The 23,436-nt window shown below is 46.1% G+C and overlaps 1 protein-coding gene across 8 annotated transcripts in view; it reads left to right on the forward strand.

The window, feature by feature from the left end:
* Nucleotides 1–23,436, forward strand: part of ADAD1 (adenosine deaminase domain containing 1) — a 551,435-nt gene that overhangs the window by 105,486 nt on the left and 422,513 nt on the right. For 6 of the 8 annotated variants that reach the window (XM_029586923.1, XM_029586949.1, XM_029585575.1 and 3 more), the window contains one exon: nucleotides 9,145–9,312. The exons of the other annotated variants lie outside the window; for them this stretch is intronic. In XM_029586923.1, coding sequence (XP_029442783.1) covers nucleotides 9,145–9,312 — 168 coding nt within the window. The remainder of the gene's footprint in view (nucleotides 1–9,144; nucleotides 9,313–23,436) is intronic. 8 annotated transcript variants of the gene reach the window in all.

The following is a 23,436-nucleotide window of genomic DNA, read 5'->3' on the forward strand; positions in this document are numbered from 1 at the left end:
GGGTGGAGGCTGGGAGACCTAGTGGTAGGGCATTGCAGTAGTCAAGTTTCGAGAATAGAAGAGCCTGTAGAACTGTTCAAAAGTCTTGTGGGTATAGAAGTGGCTTGAGTTTTAGTACTATGTCATTTTGTTTTATGCTGTCCTTAAATTTTATTTCTTTGTGGTTTTATATTATGTTTTTAATTTAAATTTTAGATGTTTGAATTTAATTTTCTTCTCTGTACATTGCTTTTATTTACATTTGTAATATATTGGGATTAATGAAATATAATCCTAAAAACCCAACTGCTTGTGGTCCCCAGGACAGTTTTGGGAAGCCCTGGTCTAAAGTTACCACAGCCAGCTTTTGAAGAGCAAAGAACTCAGCACCCAATGAAACGAGGGCTGGGACTCTCCTCCTAAATCCCAAATCTGTTGAGATTAATCTATAGGTGACATTCCAAATGCCCACACAATGCTGATAGAGCAGCCATGCCAACTTCGCTGTTCTCCTGGGCTCCTTCTGATGCAACACCAGCTACTACCTAATCGATATGCGATGCTGCCAGACCTGAAAGAACAGACGTGCGCTCAGCAGGTGGGGGACGATCGTCCAGGGGGCTTGATGACTCCTCCCCAGTTGCTATCAGTACACCACCGGCTGCAGCAGCAGGGTCAAGAACCCCCATGGCAGGATCTGGAGCCACGAACTCCACAATGGAATGCTGACTCAGGGTGAATATTTCAGAAGTGTAAAACTTCACCCTCCATTTCCTTTTCAAAGGCATACAAATGAAGAAACCGACACCAGAAAATAGGACTCAGTACATCCGTTGCTGCATCCTGCCACCATCTTGATCCTCCCCACTATGATATTTTAAAACATTTTTTAACCGCTTTCCAAGCTCAAAAACAGTCAAAATAAAACATGTAGACTATCAAGTTACAGTAAACCTTAAAATAATAAAACAAATATAGCATCACATAGATTAAACAAAACTTTACTGTTTTGCAAAATTCCAGCTCTGCAGTGAATATTAAGAGCCCTCTGAGCTGCACATTTTAATAGAAAGCTTCCTAAAAAAAATATCCAGTTGAAATCGAGTTGATGGAAGGTATTGTATTTAAATTTACACTTAATTTTTCACTATACCTCACCACTGTCCCCACTCTCCACACTCCTCCCCTGTTTCCCATTCTACCGCCCCTCTCTCCCCTCCCCTTTTCTCCGCCACCTTCTTTTCTTTCTCTCTGCCCCCCTCTTTCCTCGCTCTCCTCCCTTCTCTTCCCTATCTTATCTCCTAGCCTGATTAAAATTAACCTCATAGTTTCCTTTCTTTTGTACATATGTATATAATTGCATACTTTGTTTATAATTTTATTGCAAAACTTCCCATATTATTGTTCCCCCCTCTCGTTAATGCCTTGTTATCATGTTTTTACTGTTCAATGTAAAGCGCCATGCCGTGCATTTGTTTTTGCGTTACAATGTGAACCGATATGATATCCTGGATGAATGTCGGTATATAAAAATTTTAAATAAATAAAATAAATAAATAAAGCCCATTTTTCAAGTGTGAATATATCAGCATGTGTAAAATTATAGCAGCATTTTATAAACTGTGCAGTATCTCTTCCCCCAAAAGTGTGTTTCAGAGCGTGCTCACATTTATAATGCAGTGAAATGTATACTTTACCTATTTCTCTTATTTATTTATTGGTTTTATATACCGTCATTCAGTGTAGCCATCATAACTGTTTACAACACTAAACAAATACAATAAAATAGCAATAATACAAAACAGAAAATACTAATAAAATAATTAAACAAAACAGCAATTAATAAAATAAGCATTAAAATAGATAAAGTGAACTAGTTCTTAAGAGCATTATAATAACAAGGAATACGAACTAAAAAATAACAAGATGAGGCATTGAGAGTCTCATTAGGAACCATTAAAAGCCTTCATAAAAAGCCAGGTTTTAACTTCTCTTTTGAATATTTTTAAATTAGACTGTAGGCGTGTGTTTGTGGGGAGTGAGTTCCATATCTTTGGGCTTGCAAGAGAGATTGCATGTTCTCTCACTTGAGAGAGCTGTGCGGATCACACTGAAGGAATGGATAGTAAATCTTTATTAGTTTGAACGTAGGTTTATCCCAGGACAAGCAGGATGCTAGTCCTCACATATGGGTGACATCACTGACTGAGCCCTATTGCGGGAAAATTTTCTGTCAAAGTTTCTAGAAACTTTTGACTGGCACTGTGAGGCCACTGAGCATGCCCAGCATGCTATGATATTCTCTGCCACAGGGGTCTCTCTCTAGTCTTCGTTTTTCTGCGCTGTTGTAAGCATCGCGGAGATAGGAGTCCTGTGAGTTTTCTCACAGAATTACTGACTGAAAAGTCATTGATTTTTCAAAATATTTTTCTCCCATACGGGATCTCTCTCTCATTTCCACTGGATGGTGAGAAATTATAGTCTCGTTTTTACTTTAAGTAAAAACTCTCTCAAAACTTTTTCCCTCTTTCATCGACGGCTGTTGCTGAAAAGATGGCTTCAGGATTTAAAAAATGTCCGATGTGTAATCGGACTATGTCCATAACAGACCCACACCTTGAGTGTGTTCTCTGTTTAGGGGACAAATATGATGTCTCATCCTGCCCTCAATGTGCAGAGATGACTCCCAAAGGAAGAAAACTTAGGAGAAAATGGAACACCTCTTTCACCTTCAGCTTCTTCCTTCTCCTTCAACATTGACGAAATCGTCCCCAGCAGGAGTTTCCAAGAAAGTTTTGCTGAAAAAACATCGTCTGGAAGGATCGGGAGATCAAGCATAGCTATCTACTTCGGCGTCAATAAGGTTGGTAGTCGAGCATAGGCCCAAACATAGGCACAGACATCGACACACACCGACGTCAGCACTAACCCTCTCCCCGGGAGAACCAATCTCTAAACGGCAAAAGCATCAGGAAACTCCGCTACCAGCGTCGGGGCCTACATCATCGATCAAACCTACACAGGGATCGGTGGAGGTATTATCAACACCCACACCGCCACCGCATACAGCTACTCCATCTACCCCAGCTGTATCACAGGAATTGTCTATTTTTATAAGACAAGCGGTGTTCAAGGCCTTGAAGGAACAAATACCTATTCCGGCGACTGTGCCGGTGACATCACAGATGCCGGTATCGATGCCAATGTTGGTGACCTCACTAACACCGGTCACCATACCGATGCCGACGACTGTCGATGCCAGCGCCGATGTCCATAATTACACAGATGCCGGGGACTAAATTGATAACTACGGTGACTTCGAAGCGACCACTGAAGAGGATAACGCCATCTTCGGTTCCAAAGCAGTCACCATCGGTGCCACTCCTTCCTGGAGATCCAGGATGCCCAGAGTCAGCACTATATCAGATCTTAATGAAAAAATATCAAGATCTGCTAGATTCTCTTCCCTCTAATCAACAGGAAGAGCACATTAAGGAGCCACCTGTTGAGGATCCATTACCAGGACCTTCAGGAATTCCTCCACCTCCTAAGACTTCAACAATTTCTCCACAAGTACACGAATATGATACTTGGAGTGATACACAATCAGATACTTCATCTGAAGACTTTGTCTGATCCATCTCCTCCAGAAGATTTTTCATTCACAACGTTTGTCCAGGAAATGGATGACTCCATACCATTCAAATTAGTCACAGAACAAGACACCAGACAGCAAACCCTGGATGTACTTCAATTTGTAGACCCTCCAAAGCAAGTGGTAGCTATACCAGTGCATGATGTTCTCCTAGATTTGCAACATCGTATTTGGGAATATTCCTGCTCAGTGCCAGCTGTCAACAAATGAATGGACAGTACATATTTAGTGCAGTCTGCTCCTGGATACCAAAAATCGCAGCTCCCTCACCAGTCAGTAGTGGTGGAGTCTGTACAGAAAAAAATCCAAAAGAATTAGACTACATTCCTCAAATCCCCCTTGTAAGGATCATAGGTTCTTAGATTCCCTGGGCAGAAAGGTCTATCAAGGGGCCATGTTAAATTCGAGAATCTCTTCATATCAACTTTACATGACCCAATATCAAAGAGATTTGTGGAAACAAATGCAAGAATTCATTCCATCTCTTCCATCACAATATCAAGAAGCAGCCCAATCCATCATCCACAAAAGGATGGAGGCAGGCAAACATGAAGTTCGCGCAGCCTATGACTGGTTTGAGACTGCATCAAGAGTGGCTGCATCTGGGATCAGTGCCAGACGTTGGGCATGGTTTAAAGCCTCGAACCTCAGGTCTGAAGTCCAGGATAAATTAGTAGATCTGCCATGCTTAGAAGATAACCTTTTTGGATCCAAAGTCCAGGATGCAGTTGCTCAATTAAAAGAACATACTGAAACCCTGAGACAGCTTTCCTCAATTCCACAGGATCCCCCCTACGCACTCTGGGCGTAGGCCTCAAGGGAAAGAAACTAGAAGACCTTTTTATAGTCAAAGGTGGTACTACCCTCCTACATCTAGAACCAGGCCTTCTAGAATACAGCAACGACCGCAACCCAGACAACCTAGGTCGACTAGGCCTCAACTGACGCCACAGACAGGGCCTGCTGCTGGCTTTTGAGGCCATTTCCAGAGAACACAGCTATCTCTCCAATCCTCAGCCAGAACTTCCGGTAGGAGGCAGAGTATCCTGGTTTTACAATTGGATTCCAATAACAGACCAATGGGTACTTGCAAGAGTATCCCGAGGTTACCAACTCAATTTCCTCTCAATTCCAACAGATTTTCCTCCAAAACCTTTCTCTCTCAGCGAAAATCATATACTACAATTGCAAGTAGAATTATCCACCCTTCTGAAAGCCAGGGCTCTGGAACCAGTGCCCGGACTCAGCAGGGCAGAGGATTCTATTCCCGGTATTTTCTCATTCCAAAGAAAACCGGAGGCCTACGTCACATACTAGACCTCAGAAATCTCAACACATTTTTAAAGAAAGAAAAGTTCAGGATGGTTTCTCTAGGCACCATGCTTCCACTTCTTCAAACAGGAGATTGGCTTTGTTCTCTGGAGCTTCAAGATGCCTACGCTCACATTCCAATATTCCCTCCTCATCACATGTATCTGCGCTTCATGGTGGGTCATCAACATTTCCAATACAGAGTACTACCATTCGGACTTGCCTCTGCTCCCAGAGTATTCACCAAATGTCTGGCAGTAATAGCAGCACACTTGCACAAGGAAAGTGTTCATGTCTTTCCCTACTTAGAAGACTGGCTCATCAGGAGTCAATCTCAACAAGGAGTGCCGACTTCTCTTAGTCGAACAATTACTCTACTTCACTCCATGGGCTTTCTCATCAATTATCAAAAGTCCCATCTTACTCCATCGGAGCAGAATTGAACACCATCCTCTCAAAGGCCTTACTAGGCCACATGACCTCCGCAGTACATGTCACTCCTATGGCATGACTCGCCATGAGAGTAACCCAATGGACATTATGATCACAATGGATCCAAGCCATTCAATCACTATACTCTCCAATTCAAGTAACTCACCAACTATGTTGAGTGAGTTAATGAGAATGGAGACTCTGAAGTTTAAATGGAATGGAGATTCTGAAGTTTAAATGATCAAGCGAAAGTCACCAAATACCACACCATACCTATACATTATCATTTTACTCAACATTATAATAGAATAATTTAAGAGAACTGTAGTACAAAGTACAATGATTGTATGTTTTTTTCCTATTAATCATTGAAAAGGACAAGATCCAGATCACACAACATATTTATTTTTATTTATTTATTTAAGTTTTTTTATATACCAACATTCAGGACGATAGTCCCATCATGCTGGTTCACAAGAAACAGGGGTGCAATAATAATAAAACTTTACAATTTGAACAATAGTGCAGAAAAGCAGTTACATATAACAATATATATATATGTATACATATAATATACAATATAATATATGTATACATATACATATAACATATACCTTATATTATGAATACATGTTACCGATAAATGTTCTGGCACATTGTTAGTAAGAGTTCAAGCCAAATATATATTTACGTGCCTCATTGTAAACCGTTGTGATGGTGCTTTACTAAACGATGGTATAGAAACGATTTTAAATAAATAAATGTTCATCTCTACTTTGGATGAACAAGGACAATTTGCGCAAGGGCCTGCCCTTCCAACAACCAGTCCCGCAGATAACTTTAACTACAGATGCATCCACCTTGGGTTGAGGAGCTCACATAAACAATCTACAAACCCAAGGTACTTGGACAAAACTCGAAGCAACATTTCAAATCAATTTCCTGGAACTTCGAGCTATACGTTATGCGCTGCATGCGTTCAAGGACTGCCTTTCACACAAGACTGTTCTCATCCAAATGGACAACACAGTTGCCATGTGGTACATCAACAAACAGGGAGGTACGGGCTCGTATATCCTTTGTCAAGAAGCTGCACAGATTTGGGGCTGGGCCCTGAACTGCTCAGTGTTCCTCCGGGCCACTTATCTGGCAGGCATTCACAATGTAGTGGCGGATCGACTCAGTCGTCAGTTCCAACCACACGAGTGGTCCCCGGATCCCTCAGTAGCGACCAAGATATTTCAGCATTGGGGGCAACCAACAATAGATCTGTTTGCGTCACATCTGAATCACAAAGTGGACAATTTCTGTGCCCTGCACAAACAGAAACACCAGCCAGCCAAGGACGCCTTTGCTCGCCCTTGGAACTCGGGCCTTCTATACGCGTATCCTCCAATACCGCTCATAACCAAAACTCTAGTGAAGCTACAACAGGACAAGGGGTCCATGATACCCATAGCCCCATATTGGCCTCGACAAGTAAGGTTTCCAACACTTCTAGACCTCACAGTCAGGGATCCAATTCGTCTGGGAGTAGCTCCCACTCTCATAACTCAGGATCAGGGTCAGTTGCACCATCCCAACCTTCAATCCCTTTCCCTGACAGCATGGATGTTGAAAGCTTGATTTTTCAACCATTTAATCTTTCAACCAATGTATCTCAAGTGCTTATAGCTTCACGTAAACCTTCCACACGAAAGCACTATTCTTCGAAATGGAAAAGATTCACTTTGTGGTGCGGGCAAAAAAGTATTGATCCTTTCTCCTGCCCCACAACTTCTCTACTAGACTACTTATGGCATCTTTCAGATTCTGGTCTTCAGACATCATCTGTCAGAGTCCATTTAAGTGCTATCTCAGCTTACCATAACAAGATTGGAGATGCACCAATATCCATACAACCTCTTGTCAGCAGGTTTATGAGAGGTTTAACTCAACTCAAACCACCAAATCGGCCACCAGTCACAGAATGGGACCTGAATCTTGTCTTAACAAGACTCATGCGTTCTCCTTTCGAACCCATGAATTCCTGTAAATTTCTTACATGGAAGACTATCTTCCTCATAGCCATTACATCGGCTAGAAGGGTTAGTGAGTTACAAGCACTTGTCACGTACTCACCCTATACAAAATTCCTACATGACAGAGTGGTTCTCCATACACATCCAAAATTCCTTCCCAAGGTGGTTACGGAATTCCACTTGAACCAATCCATAGTCTTACCCACATTCTTTCCAAGACCTCATTCTCACCGAGGAGAACGGGCCTTACATACCTTGGACTGTAAGCGTGCGCTAGCATTTTACTTAGACCGCACGGCAGCCCATAGAAAATCCACCCAACTCTTTGTATCTTATGATCCAAACAAGCCGGGTAAAGCAATGGGTAAACATACTCTATCCAACTGGTTAGCATATTGCATACAGTTTTGCTATAAAAAAGCAGGCCTTCCTCTCCAAGGGCGAGTAAAGGCGCATTCAGTAAGAGCATTGTCAACCTCAGTAGCACACTATCATTCAGTGCCAATCCTTGACGTATGTAAAGCAGCAACATGGCGTTCTCTTCACACCATTGCAGCTCATTACTGTTTGGACAAAGAAGGACGACAAGATTCAGCCTACGGACAATCTGTCTTAAAGAACTTGTTTCCAGTTTAATCCCAACTCCTCCTACATCCAACCTGCTGTGATTTTCGGCTGCCTCATTTTCACCAACAATACTTCAATGTTGCTTCACTACAAAATGAATCAGCCTCTAGCTTGCTAATCACCCATATGTGAGGACTAGCATCCTGCTTGTCCTGGGATAAAGCAAAATTGCTTACCTTGTAATAGGTGTTATCCCAGGACAGCAGGATGTAGTCCTCACGAAACCTACCCGCCACCCCGCGGAGTTGGGTCTCATACCTTTTTATTATTTTATTTTTGCTAAAGCTTATTGCTACATACGAGACTGAAGAGAGACCCCTGTGGCAGAGAATATCATAGCATGCTGGACATGTTCAGTGGCCTCACAGTGCCAGTCAAAAGTTTCTAGAAACTGACAAGATTTTCCCGCAATAGGGCTCCATCAGTGACGTCACCCATATGTGAGGACTACATCCTGCTGTCCTGGGATAACACCTATTACAAGGTAAGCAATTTTGCTTTCTTTGGGGTATATGAATTTTAATTGTAGTACTGAGCGAGTCCATCCGGTCTCCATAAATGATTTTATGAAGAATTGTTAAGATCTTGTACTCTATTCTGAATTTTTTGGGGAGCCAGTATAGTGATATTAAAATAGGCGTGATGTGACCATGTTTCTTAATATCAGTTAAGATTCTGGCTGCTGAATTCAATATTTGTAACACATGCACATAGTTATATGTGGAAGCAGATATTTTAAAAAGTAAGCATGAATTCAAATTTTAAGAATACTGTTTAGTGTACTTGTATTCCCCAGTTAAACCTCTAGCAGTTCAACCTGAGCCTCCTGCCAGTTCATCCAGAACCTTCTACCCAAAAACTACAGATAAAACAAGTGAGATTATAAATTCTTGAATCAATTGGGTTTAAAAGCATATGGGCATGTGTAGTAATGTATGGGTATATATCTTACAAAATAACTTTTTATGAACGTCTGAATCCTATCCTGGAATATCACTAAACTGCCCCTCTTTTCTTAACATTTATGCACAACACTAGTTGTGTGTACATGCTACTTGTGCTGTACTTCACATGTGTAAACCATCTAAATTTCACCTCATTGTTTTTTTTCTTCTTAAGGTAATATTTTTGGAACTTATTTTGCCTTTTGTGCTGTGATTGATGGCGTGCAGTACAAGACTGGATTGGGTCAAAATAAAAAAGAGGCAAAAGCAAATGCTGCAAAACTGGCACTTGATGAGCTATTGCAGTATGATGAGCCTGAGCAAAATGCTATGGAATCTTCAGGTAAGCATTAAGTTACCAATTTTTGATTTAAGCATCTTGTCACATCCCTAGTCTGAGATGCTTCTTCCAATCTCACAAATGTATTAAAATGCTAGATTAATATCCTAGGAATCCGTATGACTTAGGTTTTGTGTTTTTTTTTAAAGCTGCTTGGTTTAGGAGGAACCTCCCTACAGCTCTTAATCCAGTTCCTCCTTCCAGCTTGCTCTTTCTTCCTTCTAGTTTTTGTCAGTTAGGCATTCCTCCACATCACAACCATTCACATGTTTTCAACTTTCATTTGCCTCAATTTCTTGTTTTTTTTTTAAATTTGTCATGCTTTTGAAACATACTAGCAACTTGAAGCATTCCTTATTGTCCCCTTGATCAGTCCAGACGATTGAATTTTCTCCTTGGACAAGCAGGATGGTAGTCCTCTCAGATGGGAGACATCAGAAGGAAAACTTTTGTCAATGTTTCTAGAAGCTTTGACTGGCACACTGAGCATGCCTAGCATGCCACTATCTGCGCATCCACGAGAGATCCTTCAGTCTCTTCTTTTCCTTGGTGCATTTGCCTCACGGTTTTGGAGCTCAACCTTCAGAGTTTTGTTTTTTTTTTCTTGTTTTTTCCTGGTTCTTCTCTGTCCAAACCCTGGGTCTTTCTCCGGACGGTGTTCCCTCCTCGGCGTGGTAGGTTAACGTTTATACCTTCTCTATGGTTGATTCCTGGTGCGTCTCTCCTCTATGGCCTGCTGGCCATCGACCGCTCGCCAATTTTTCTTCTCCATGATGTCGAGTGGTTTTCGCCAGTGCCCGTGGACTATCCCTATCATGGATCCGCATGAGGTTTGTATCCTCTGCCTGGGGGCATCACACGATGTCAGAGGGTGTCAGCTGTGTGACCAGATGACCCCCAAGGGCCTTTGTGCACATCTTGATAAAATGGAGAAACTTTGACTCCAACAAGTTTGCTCCATCCACGCCTGCGACGGAATCATCGATGCCCCCGATGTTGAAGGGAATCGCTCTATATGCTTCCCCTTTCCACACCCCTGGAGGCATCATCTAAGGATTGTGGAGGTGGTGACTGCTCTTCCATGGTCTCTCCACTTTCAAGGACATTGGGATCCTTAGCTTCCTCGGAGCCGGGGTAAGACCGGGCCGAGCACCGTGGGAGATCCCACAAGCATGGACATCGTCTCCATAGACACATGGCACTGTTCCCAATGCGGCACCGGCGGTAGCAGTGCTGCCACCGAAGTGACCCTGTGGCAAGGAGGCTCCACCCTCTGACAGGCCCAGGAGTCCCAGGCGTTCCCCACAGATACTGGTGCTGGGCACCGTGCCTTCTCGGAGCTCTAAGGAAGTGTTGGTGATGCCTCGTCCCCCTTCATAAGTCCTTTTCTCACAGGACTTCCAAGAGGGAGTTGGACCACAGTGTGCAGTGTATGGTACTCCGAGCCCTACGGAGCATTGAACTGCCACTGGCGCCCATACCGGTGCCAGAGCCCTTGCCATCCCTTCTGGTACCCCTGCTAGAGCATTTGGATGTGCCGTTTGGAGCACGCCCAATGCAAACAGTGCCCGAGGGGCCATCGGTTCCCCAGCCGCCACCGATGCCCCCTTGGGTGTGATTCCCATCATCAGGTCCTCTGAGGAGGAAGACTCGCACAGACTGCTGATGCCTTCCGATACATTGGTCCCGAGGCCTTTGTTACCCGAGCCTTGCTCGGGCCATCCAGCCTCCCGAGACCCTCGGTACCCCTGCTACCACCGGGGCCATCGGTGCCTTCAGTTCCCTTGAGGCCCTCGATGCCTAGGTCCGGGGGACTTGCGCAGACCTCACCTGCTTAGGCCCCATGGGGACCTCAGTGAGGAAGAGGGGTCCCTATGATCCATGGAGAGAGAACCCCTCTGAGTCTTCCTCCAAGATATCAGATGGTCCTCTCTTGGAGCCTTCGCCCCCCTGCAGGACCGTTCCTTCATGGACTTTGTACAGATCATGGTCGAGACCATCCCCTTCCAGCTTCTCACAGAGGAGGATGCACGGAATAAAATGTTGGAGATCCTCCAGTTTGTTGATGCCCCGAAGGGGAGAGTGGCTGTTCCCATCTACGATATTTTTAAGGACCTCCTCCTTCGATGTGGGAACACCCGATATCCATCGCCCCAGTTAATAGGAAGGTGCCATCTCCCCCACTAGTCTTTGGTAGGATTCTGCCCTCAAATGGGCCAAATGCTCCCGCACCCATGCTTCGTCCCCTCCGAAACAAGAGCATAGAGAGCTCAATGCCTTGGGTAGGAATGTTTTTCAGGGCATCATGCTCGTTGCCCGAATAGCCTCTTATCAATTGTACATGATCCAAAACAATCTGAAATACTTCCAAGCCACCCTAATCTCCATCTACACTATGGTCGACCTTATCTCCTATCGTTTACTTGTGTAAATTAATAACCTGTCCTTTCTCTTCCTCTAAGCCAAGTTCTTATCACCTTGTTATATGTAACTGCCTTTTCAGCACCATTGTTATTGTTATGTTTACTTTGCACCCCTGTTTTATGTGAACCAGCATGATGTGACTGCTGTCTCGAATGCCGGTATATAAAAAATCTAAATAAATAAATAAATAAAATCTGAACTTTTGGAACCAGGTCCAAGAACTTGCAGACTCTCCCGCAACAGCAGAAGTAGTTGTCTGCTATCGTGCAACAAGGTCTCGAAGCGGGAAAACACTAGGTGAGATCCACCTAGGATGTCTGAGACCACTGCCTGGTGGCTGCTGTGGGCTTTGGAGCCGTAGGATGGCTTGGCTCCTTGCTTCCGACTTACAGCCAGAGGTCCAGGAGAAGTTGGATGACCTCCCCTGTATAGGAGAGAAACATTTTAGGGTCAAAGTCAGGGATGATGCAGTAGCTGAATTAAGGGATCACTATGAAACCCTCAACAGTTGTCCGCCAGTGCTTCAGATCTGCCGACCTCCATATGGAAAGCTTCCTGACCCAGTTCTAGAAGGTCTTTCTATAGGCAGCAGAAGTATTACCCCTGCCTCTCGGACTTGCACGCCTGGTACTGCTACCATGAGCCACTCCCGTCAACAGAGAACTCCTAGACCACAGCTGGCTCCCCAACAGGCCTCAGCTACGGGGTTTTGATTGGAGGCAAGGGAGCATGTCAGTACATTGTACTCCTGCCACTCGATTCCCCCAGTGGAAGACAGACTTCTCTGCTTTGCCCATCGTTGGTCTCTCATCACCTCAGACTGATGGGTCCTCACTATTGTTAGGAGTATTGATTAAGCTTCAGAGAAATCCCAGAGGACTCTCCTCCATGTGCATCGTGGGGTTCATCTGCCCAGCTGGACTTCTCGCAGAGCTCTCCGCCCTACTAAAGGTGGGAGCTATAGAACCCGTCCCCTATCACATATTCAAGATATTTCCTGATACCCAAGAGAACTGGGGGCATGCACCTCATTCTCTATCTCAGGGCATTGAACAAATTCCTCTAACCCCCCTGCTCAAAAGGGGACTGGCTTTGCTCCTTCAACCTCGAGGATGCCTATGCCCATACCGCTATCTTCCACAGACACAGGAAGTATTTGCGCTTTGTGGTGGGGAAGGCTCACTATTAATACCTCAGCCCCTCGCGGCTTCACCAAATGCCTGCAAGTGATAGCAACACACCTCAGATGCTGGACATCACATGTCTTCCCTTATGTAGATGAGTGGCTGGTCAAAAGCAATTCCCAAGCAGGAGTGCTGGATGCTTCGACCCTGCCCATGCGAGCGCTACAGTCTCTGGGATTTGTTATCAAGTACCCAAAATCCCACCTCTGCCAGTCTCCCCAGCTAGACTTCATAGGAACCAAGTTGGGCATTGCTCAGGCAAAAGCATTCTTGCCCTATCCTCGCTGGCAGCCTTGGTATGCAACAGGTCAGTGCGTGAGTGTTTGCTTACTGCTTCGCTTGCTGGGCCACATGGCAACCTCTGTTCGTTACCCCATTAGCCTGTCTCTGCACGTGCAGTACACAGTGCATGTTGTGTTCGCAGTGGCAGCAGGTATCCAAGGATCTCGAAGCCCGTGTCTGTCATGCAACCTCTGAGGACCTCTCTATCCTGGTGGGAGAACCTCTCCAATCTGGAGCGGGGAATTCCCTTCCAGGCTGCCCCGCCTTAAATAATGCTTACCACTGATGCCTCTCCCTAGGGCGTAGGGGGGAGGGGGGGTCCATGTGGACGTTCTTGAAATGTCCACATGGACCCCACATGCAGGGCTACTGGACGTTTCAAGAAGCTCTGTCAGGTAAACTTCTTGGAGCTTCAGGCAATTTGTTAAGCTCTTTGGGCGTTCCATGACCGCTTGTCCCACAAAGCAGTCCTGATCCGCATGGATAATCAGGTTGCAATGTGGTACATCAACAAGCAGGGAGGCATGAGATCGCTCCTCCTCTACCAGGAGGCTGTACAAATCTTGTCCTGAACTTTGTCGCATGGGATGTCCCTGTGAGCCATGTACTTGCCTGGGATGCTGAATATGCTGGCAGACCATCTAAGCTGCTCTTTTCACCCACACAGTGGTTGGACCAGATAGTGGCAGCCCGGAGTTTCCGCCTATGGGGAATTCCAGATGCGGATCTGTTCGCCTCACCGTTCAACTGCAAAGTGAGCAATTTTTGCTCCCTATTCAGGATGTCTCCTGTACATGTACCCTCTTTTTCCGCTTCTCATGAAAACTCTCCTGAAGCTCCAGCAGGACCAGGGGACCATGATTCTAGTTGCATCTCACTGGCCCAATCAGGTCTGGTTTCCTCTCCTTCAGGACCTGTCTATCAGGGATCCCATCCACCTGGGGACTGCGCCCGATCTGATAACACAGAATCAGGGCACCCTGCACCATCCGAACCTCCGGGCATTAGCCTTGATGGCCTGGATGTTGAGGTCCTAGTCCTTCAGCCCCTGGCGCTCTCTGGGGTTGCCCAGGTACTGGTAGCTTCCAGGAAGCCTTCCACTAAGGGAGTCTTACAAGCTGAAATGGAAGAGGTTCTCAGTGTGGTGTGCAGAGCATGGATTAGGTCCGTTCACATTCCCACTTCCCAGGTTCTTGGACTACTTGTGGCACCTTTCGGAGGCCAGGCTTAAAACCACCTTGATCAGTCCATCTAAGCACGATTAGTTCTTACTATCGGGGTGTTTCCAGTACACCCATCTCTGATCAGCCTATCACAAGTCGCTTCATGCGGGGCCTGCTGCAGCTAAAGCTGCCTCTGCGGCTCCCCCCCCCCCCCCCCCCCCCCCCCGTGATTTCCTGGGATGTTAACGTTGTGCAAGCATAGCTCATGCATTCTCCTTTTGATCCTATGTGCACTTGTGAGCTTTAGTTCCTCACCTGGAAGGCCTTATTCCTGGTGGCGGTTACTACGGCTTGCAGGGTGTAAGCGAGCTTCAGGTCTTGGTAACGTATCCACCTTACATGAAATGTTTTCATGATTGTGTGGTCCTCCGTACGCATCCCAAGTTCCTGCCTAAGGTCGTGACTGATTTTCACCTTAATCAGTCCATAGTTACCCACCTTTTTCATGAGGCCCCATTCCCATCAAGAGGAATGGGCCTTGCATACAAGAAACCTCTGGCCTATTACTTAGATCGCTCAGCTGGCCATAGACTGTCTACCCAGCTATTCATATCTTTCGATAAGAACAGACTGGGAGATGCGGTGGATAAACAGACCTTCTCAACTGCTAGCAGACTTCATCTCATTCTGCTATGCGCAATTGGGCGTTCAACTTGAAGGCCTAGTTCAGGCTCACTCTTTGAGGGCTATGGTGGCATCAGTGGCCCACTTGTGGGCGTTCCCCATTGCAGAGATCTGCAGGGCTGCGACATGGAGCTCCCTACACATATTCACTGCCCATTACTGCTTGGAAAAGGATGGTTGGCAAGATGGCAAATTCAACTAATCTGTCCTGCGCAACCTTTTCCAGACTTTAAACCCAACTCTTCCTACCTAGGGCCCTCTACTTGAAACCAGGCTGTCTCCCTACCTTCCAACAGTACCTCAGTTGCTTTTGTGCCCGTTGGCACCTTGTTTGGTACTTGTTGGTTTTGGTTGTTGCCAGAAACAGCCTGGAGCTTGGTATTCACCCATCTGTGAGAACTACCATCCTGCTTTTTCTAGGAGAAAGTGCAGTTGCTTACCTTTAACAGGTGTTCTCCTAGGACAGCAGGTTGTTAGTCCTTAGGAAACCTTCCTGCCACCCCGCAGAGATGGTTTTTCCTGCGGTTTAATGTTTTTTGCTAGTATTTTGCTATGTTTCGAGACTGAAGGGGGTCCTCGCGTGGGCACGTAGCTAGTGGCATGCTCAGTGTGGCAGTCAAAGCTTCTAGAAACTTTGACAAACGTTTTCCGTGCCGGGCTCCATCTGATGTCACCCATCTATGAGGGCTAACATCCTGCTGTCCTGGAACACCTGTTACAGGTAAGCCACTGCGTTTTTCTCCTCTACCAGCAGATGGACAGAAGAAAAGCTTTACTGTTCTATAGCTACATAAGACAGTTCCACCTGCAGTTGCTTAGGATTCTTTCTCTAGCAGATGGTAGGAGTATCCTTCCCCAACAACCCCAATAGCAGAGGAATAATATTTAAAGAACACTCTCAAGAACTCATATGGGAAATTGTATCAGAAAAAATGTGCTCTTACAGTCCCTGGCTCTTGCCCACACAGGGCTGCAACCAGTATCGTGTATATGACACACACAGTCACCTCATTTACACTTTCCCAACGAACAATATTTTTTCATTTTTAAACACCCCAATCACGTGACCCAATCTAAAAACAAAACTTTTTAATAATACCGCTGAAACATCGTCTATGTCGGGAGGCATGGGAGTGTGTATATAAACGGCAGCATTGTTAAGTAACAACGTATGAGTAACAACAAATGCATACAACAGTGGCGGATAGTTCAGTGATAAGATAAGGACTGCAGCGCGAGTGGGCGTGATCATATTGTGAAATACGTGTTGAAGGAAGAAACAATGAAAAACATTCAGAGCACTTAGGTGTTGAGCAATAGCTCAGATAAGTATTAAAAAGTTTTGTTTTTAGATTGGGTCACGTGATTGGGGTGTTTAAAAATGAAAAAATATTGTTTGTTGGGAAAGTGTAAATGAGGTGACTGTGTGTGTCATATACACGATACTGGTTGCAGCCCTGTGTGGGCAAGAGCCAGGCGACTGTGAGAGCACATTTTTTCTGATACAATTTCCCATATGAGTTCTTGAGAGTGTTCTTTAAATATTATTCCTCTGCTATTGGGGCTGTTGGGTTTGTAGATTTACATGAAGAGGATTTGAAAGCCTTTGACAGTATTTTGTGATTTCATTTTATCCTTCCTACAGTGGTACTGTCAGAGGATTAAGGACTCCTAGGGTGCTGGGTCCTTTCCTGGAGCCATCCCCTTGAATCTTGGGTCTACCTAGGCTTCAGTGGCCCTTGTCTGGTACCTTTTTTCTGAGGAGGGTTGTGCTAGCCAGTGGTGTTGGCTTCCTCTTTCCCTAGCTTCTCCTCCCTCTCCTACAAGTCACCTCTTCTAGGAGATAGCTAAAGGAAAGTCTATTCTTCTTTCCAGGGTATTTATTTGTGGGGAAGTGTATTCCTTTTAAGATTTCTTAAAAACAAAACAAAATTCCTTAGAGGCTCATTGGTAGCAGTCCTTGTTCCTGGCAGTAAAGGAAGCATCGCAGGGGCCTGTACTACTTGGTGGTGGAGAAAGGAGCACCACCTCAGCAAGTGGGAAGGTTTTAGCCACGTGGTTTGAAAATGGTGCTCCCACGGAGCTTGGAAAGTGCAGTGGGGCCTATAGGGATTTTTTGCTGAGTTCCTCCTTCAGGCCATTGTTGGGTTTGCATAGGAGGTGGAGAGGGCTGTTCAGGGCTCTCCTTGTCAGGTATACATTCAAAATGAGAGCTGTGAACATAACACAAGTACATAATATATGCCATACTGAGTCAGACCAAGGGACCATCGAGCCCGGTATCCTGTTTCCAACAGTGGCCAATCCAAGTCACAAGTACCTGGCAAGTGCCCAAACATTAGATCACAAGCGATTATTTCTTATTCATTACTGTTATAGTAGTTTATGGATTTATCCTCTAGGATCTTATCCAAACCTTTTTTAAACCCAGTTACACTAACTGCTGTAACTGCATCCTCTGGCAATGAATTCCAGAGCTTAACTATGTGCTGAGTGAAAAAGATTTTTTTGTTTTAAATGAGCTACTTGCTAACTTCATGGAGTGCCCCCTGGTGGTCCTATTATCTGAGAGAGTAAATAACCAATTTACATTAACTTGTTCAAGTCCTTTCATGGTTTTGTAGATGCATGTCATATCCCCCCTCAGTTGTCTCTTCTCAAAACTGAAAAGCCCTATATTCTTTAGCCTTTCCTCAATAGGGCAGCCGTTCCATGCCCCTTATCATTTGGATCGCTCTTCTCTGCACTTTCTTCAGTGCAGCTAATCCCTTTTTGAGATGTGGCGATCAGAACTGCACACTGTGAAGCAGCCTGAGGTGCAGACCTCTACTTGTTCTATTGAAATTCTGTAAAGAGCAGGGTTGGTGGCCATTTTGCCCCCTTCCCCTATGGTGCAGGGGTATTTGGAGGAGAAAGTTGTTCCTAACCCCTGCTGTAGTGTCTGCAAGAAGGCTTTGATTGTGCAACTGGGAAGCAGATGTATGATCCAAGTCCCAAATTGGTAACCATCCCTTCAGGGGTGAACTTTATTTGGAGAGAATCTGGAGAAGTTGGTCAGGCACTGGGGGAGTCCAAAGTGCTTCAGCTACTGGAGGAAATGCTTAAGGATTCTTATGACTTTTTTCTAGTAGGCAGAAATTCCAGGAGGTGAAACTGTATTGGCCAGGGAAGCCGCCTCTTGGCAGCATCAGTATTCATTGAAATCTGTCTGTTTCTGATCCCATAGGTATTTTTGACAGGCTCCCGCTTAGGGGGGCTTAATGATTTCCTGTGAAGCTCACATGGTCCACTGTTTTTGGTGATGCATAGAAGTGGAGTCTTCAAGTTTTACGAGGAAGCGATAATGGTGGACCAATGTGTTCTTTCCATTGGGAGAGATGACTACGCATTAGGTTTTGAATAGCCAGTGGTCAAGGCTTTCATCATTTCTTCATGCACTTCCTGTGTATAGAGGAAAGCTGTGAAGACCATGCTAGATAGTCTTTTCTTGGCTGCAGCAATTCTGATTCCAGAGAAGGAAAGAGGTCTGGACTGTTCCATTTAGATCACAGTGCCAAGAGGGCACATTTCATCCCATTTTAGATCTATCGAAAGTGAATACATCTTCAAGGGTGTCTCATGTTTGTATGGACACACTCCAGTCTGTATTTGCTGCGCTCAGGCAAGGAGAACTTGATCTCCCCCTCTTATGGATGCTTACCTGCCATTCTGTCTGGAGAGATCATCAAAGGTGGTTCTGGTTGTGGTGATGAAACATTTTCAGTTATGAGCTGTTTCTATTTGGGCTCTCTGCCCCTTGCACAGTCTCCAAGATGGTGGTGTTGGTAGCAGTAATCTTGCACAAAGAAGGTATTCTGGTGCACCCTTATTTGAATGACTGGCTTATCTGGGCAAATAAAGGACATTTGACAGCAGTCAGTTCACAAGGTAATACTGAAGTTGAAGATCCCAGGTTGGGTCATAAATTTTGCCACGAACAAATGGATTCCATCACAGACAGGCGGATTCACTGAAATGAGCTACTACGTTATGCATTATTAGTGAATATGTCCTATCAGAAACAGTAGGAGTGGCAGTAAATAACTCAAAATAAAGCAGTACCACACTTTAGCCTGAGAGTTTTGAATACCTGGGGGGTGCATTTTTGAGACCATCGTAGGCAAGGTGTTCCTTGCTTTGGACAGCATGTAGAACCTGCAGGGACAAACTTGTCATTTGTTGCACCTAAGGAATTCCAGTGATTGGGATTTTCTTCAGGTTCTTGGCTCCTTGGCATCTACCATGTTCCTCCGATAATAAACCGTACTCCAAAAATAAGCCCTAGCTTTTAAGTTGTCACACAGTTCCAGTCCAAGACTTGCCCGACACCCCCCCCCCCCAAGACTTACCGAAAGTCCCTGGGGGGGGGGGGCAGACGGGAGGTTGTAAAAACATTCCACCCCAACCCTTCAATTTTACTTCATTGCTCCCCCCCCCCAAAACTTGCAGAAATCGCCTGGTGGTCCAGTGGGGGTCCTGGGAGCGATCTGCTCTCGGGCCTTCTGCTGCCAGTAATCAAAATGGCGCCGATGGCCCTTTGCCCTTTCCATGTGACAGGCTATCTGTGCCATTAGCCGGCCTGTGTCACATGGTAGGAGCAATTGGGGGTGTGTGTGCAATGAAGTAAAATTGAAGGGTTGGGATGATTTGGGGGGGTTGTTTTTACAACCCTCCCCCCCTTCCCCCTCCCCCTAGGGACTTTTGGTAAGCTTGGGGGGGGGGAATGCATTGAAGTAAATTTGAAGGGTTGGGGCGGGTATCGTTTTGGGGGGGGGGGCGCAGCCGAAATAGTCGGCCCGGTCAGCCATATGATACCTAGTACTGTGTTTCCCCGAAAATAAGACATCCCTGAAAATAAGCCCTAGCCATTTTTTCGGAGATAAAAAAAGAATATAAGACCTGTCTTATCGGAGAAACACGGTATGCTGGATTTCATTCTGTGTGCATTTATGCACATGAGATAGGATACTGGTGGCTTCAGAGTGGCCTAGAAAACTGGTTTACAGATCTGGTTAGTGAATCCCTTAAGGCTCTGTCATATTCCTGGACTGCTGTGTCAGGATGCGATCCCCTGCTCCAAGAAAAATTGGATTTCTTGTGGCTTGGCTTTTGAGAGAAGGTTGAAGGATAGACTTTTTGGAGAAAATCATTATAGCCTTACTTCAAGCTAAGAAACCCTCAACTTCCCTTGTTATGTGTGTGGGTTGGAAGGGGTCAGAGGCCTGGAGTCAGGAGAGTGGGGATTATCCCTCTGCATTGGATCTTTTCCTTTTATACAGAGGTTTAGAGAGAGGATTAACCCTGAACTCTAAGATGCCAGCTGCGTCGTTGGCCTGTTTCAGAGGGAAAATGTATAAAACTTGATTGGCCTCTTTCAGATGTAGTATGATTTCTCAAAGCAGTACAGTGCTTATGTCCCCCTTTCAATGACTTACTGTAACTCCCCTTTTGAACCATTGAACAGGATAGTGTTAAAAGACCTTATTCTGAAGACATTTTGGTGCTATTTGCTCAGAGATGCATATTTTGGGGTTATAGGCCTTGTGTAGGGATACCTTCCTTCAGTTTTTGGAGGATGGGTTTTCCATTAAAACAGTGTTTTGTTTTGTTTTTTACCAAAGGTGGTTCTTCATTCCACTTGAGTCAATGATATTTCTGGCTCTCCTGTGGCATTTAAGAGCCACACATGGCTTTTGCAAATCAGACTGTGGTGTTTAGTGGTTGCAACAAGGGACAGAAGACATCTGTTGTCAGATGAATTAAGGAGGCAGCAACCTCTACTTACTTTGGCATGGGGCTACAGATCTGGTAGGCCTTTAAGAGCTGAATGTCAGATGGTGTCGCTGTAGGACATCTGCAAGACAGTGACATGGTTGTCTTTCACACTTTTGTCAAGCATTATAGGCTGGATGTGCAGGTTCCAGACTCAGGAGCATTTGAGTGTGCATTGTGAGTGTAGGGAAGCTTTGGAAATAACAATTAGCTGATAAGTAAGGAAAAATGTGGTTCTTAACTGATAATTTTCTTTCCTTTAGTGCCATAGGTCAGTCTAGAATCCCATCCTCCATTTCTGAAGACTGCTTTAGTCTGTGTATGTAGGTCAGATGGTTTGTTTGGTGTTCAAATTATTCTTGGAAAGGATTCCCCAGTTGGATTTGGTTACCAATAGATTTTCTTTCCCTGCTCGAACATATGGTAGATAATTTTTGTTCTTAGTTTAGTTATGATTATACTTAGTGACTGCAGGCGGCAAACTCATTTTCCTAGCGTGTAGCAGATGGACTCAGGATCAATGGGTATAGTGTACTCCTGTTAGCAGTTGGAGACGGATCAGATTTCAATCTGACGTCAGCCCCTAGTACATATACCCCTGCAGGAAGTGCAGCTCCACAGTATTTTCCGTCTCCATAGCAGTTAGGGACTATCTGCACGCTCTCAGAGCGTTACACCAAAATTTAAAGAACAAAACCGAAATTTAAAGAAGAAACCTACCTGAAGACGAGTCCCGCACTCCTGCGGTGATACCCTCGGGTCCCTCCCCCAGTTGAGTTTCCCGAGGTGATTTCCGTGGTCCCTCGGAGGTGAGCCTCGGTCCGGTAGCCGATTCGCGGCAGGGACTTTGCCCCCGAATCCTCGGGCGCGGCGTACAGGCAGCCTCGGTCCATCGGCCGAATCGCAGCGAGGACTTAGCCACCGATCTCGGGCGTGGCTGAGAGGCAGCGGGTGCACCCCCTCGAGCGCGGCGGTGAAGGTATTTGCCCTCTCCCCCCCCGCAGCCGGAGACCGCCCGGAGCAAAACCGGGAAGCGCCGAAGACGAGGTAAGGTGTAAATCTTCTACTTAATCCGGTCTCCGAAGATTGAGGAGGAGCACAGATCGGCATTCGAAATCTGTGCCACCGGGTTGATCCGCCCTAGCAGGGCCGGGCCCCGGCTGTTCCAGGGTCTGCCCACGTGGAGACCCTCCAAGGAGGTCGCCATATTGCCCGCACGCTCGCCGTCGCCATCTTGGCCTTGTTCGCTGCCCGCCGTCCGATCCGAGCGCACAAATTAAGCTAAGCGCACAAAATTATTTGTGCGCATATTCTTAGGCGCACATAAAACCTTACGCGCATAAGTTATGCGCAGAGTACAAGGCACACATCTACGGCTAGGCGCACACTTGCGCCCACGTATCAGACGCAGTGGAGCGCATAAGAGCTTACGCGTCCACAGAAATAGGAATAAAAGCTCAAGGCCTCTGCCCAGCATGCCACATCAGAGCCGCACAGAGCGATGAAGCAGACGCCCTATGCCCACACTGTGAGGAGGCCCTGGGAGATCCAGGTCAGGGCCAGTCCCACCCAGGGCCCAGTGCTAGCTCCTCAGGCCCCAGTGAGTCCATCCCACATATGGGGACCCCCAGGGAACCGGCGCCCCTCAACTTAGACCCAGCATCGATCTCCTGGGTAGAGTTATTCAAGGGGATTCACGCCTTTGTCAAGATGCAGACTGAACCCCGGGCGGACCAGCCATATGCGACACCGGAAGACCCTCATGCCCCAGGACCCTCGAGGCCTAGGCACAGGCTCCCACCACCCAGAAGCCCCACCTACGGGGACACTGATTTCTCAGAGGAAGAAGTCGAGCCCCTTGAGGAGGGAGAACTTCCCTCGGGGACAGAGCCACTGAACCATGAGACTCTTCTTCTCAAAGGATGAGCTTCCGGACCTTGTAACCCAATGCCTATCGGAACTCGCTATCCCGGGCCAAGGGCCCTCAGGGGAACCTAGAATGAACCCCCTGCTGGAGGGCCTTCGACAGACGTCTCGCCATTTTCCTCTCTTACACAACAGCTAATTGACCTGGAGTGGAATGCGCCGGAGTCCTCATTCAAAGGGGGTCGAGCCTTATCGGCCATGTACCCCCTGGACCCAGCAACCAAGGAGCTTCTGGCGTGCCCTAGAGTGGACGCCATAGTTTGCACGGTCGCTAAGCGCACTACCATCCCAGTGGAGGGAGGAGCGGCGCTCAAGGATGCGCACGACCGGCGCCTGGAAGCCATACTAAAACAAGCATTTGAGGTGGCAGCCATGTCCCTGCAAATTGCGTCCTGCTGCACCGTGGTGACACGTTCCTGTTTATCCCAAGCCAGGAACAACACCCCGGGAGAAGACATGGAATCAGCACTATCATTCCTCACTGATGCAGCTTCCGATCTAGTTAGCACAGCAGCCAGAGGAGTGTCATCCACAGTGGCACTAGGAGACAACTCTGGCTTCGAAATTGGTTGGCTGACGCCTCATCAAAGACATACCTCACGAGAATGCCCTTCAAAGGATCCCTCCTGTTCGGCAGCGAACTAGAGAAACTG

The sequence above is a fragment of the Rhinatrema bivittatum genome, chromosome 1 (assembly GCF_901001135.1).
Source record: "Rhinatrema bivittatum chromosome 1, aRhiBiv1.1, whole genome shotgun sequence".
Taxonomy (NCBI): Eukaryota; Metazoa; Chordata; class Amphibia; order Gymnophiona; family Rhinatrematidae; genus Rhinatrema; species Rhinatrema bivittatum.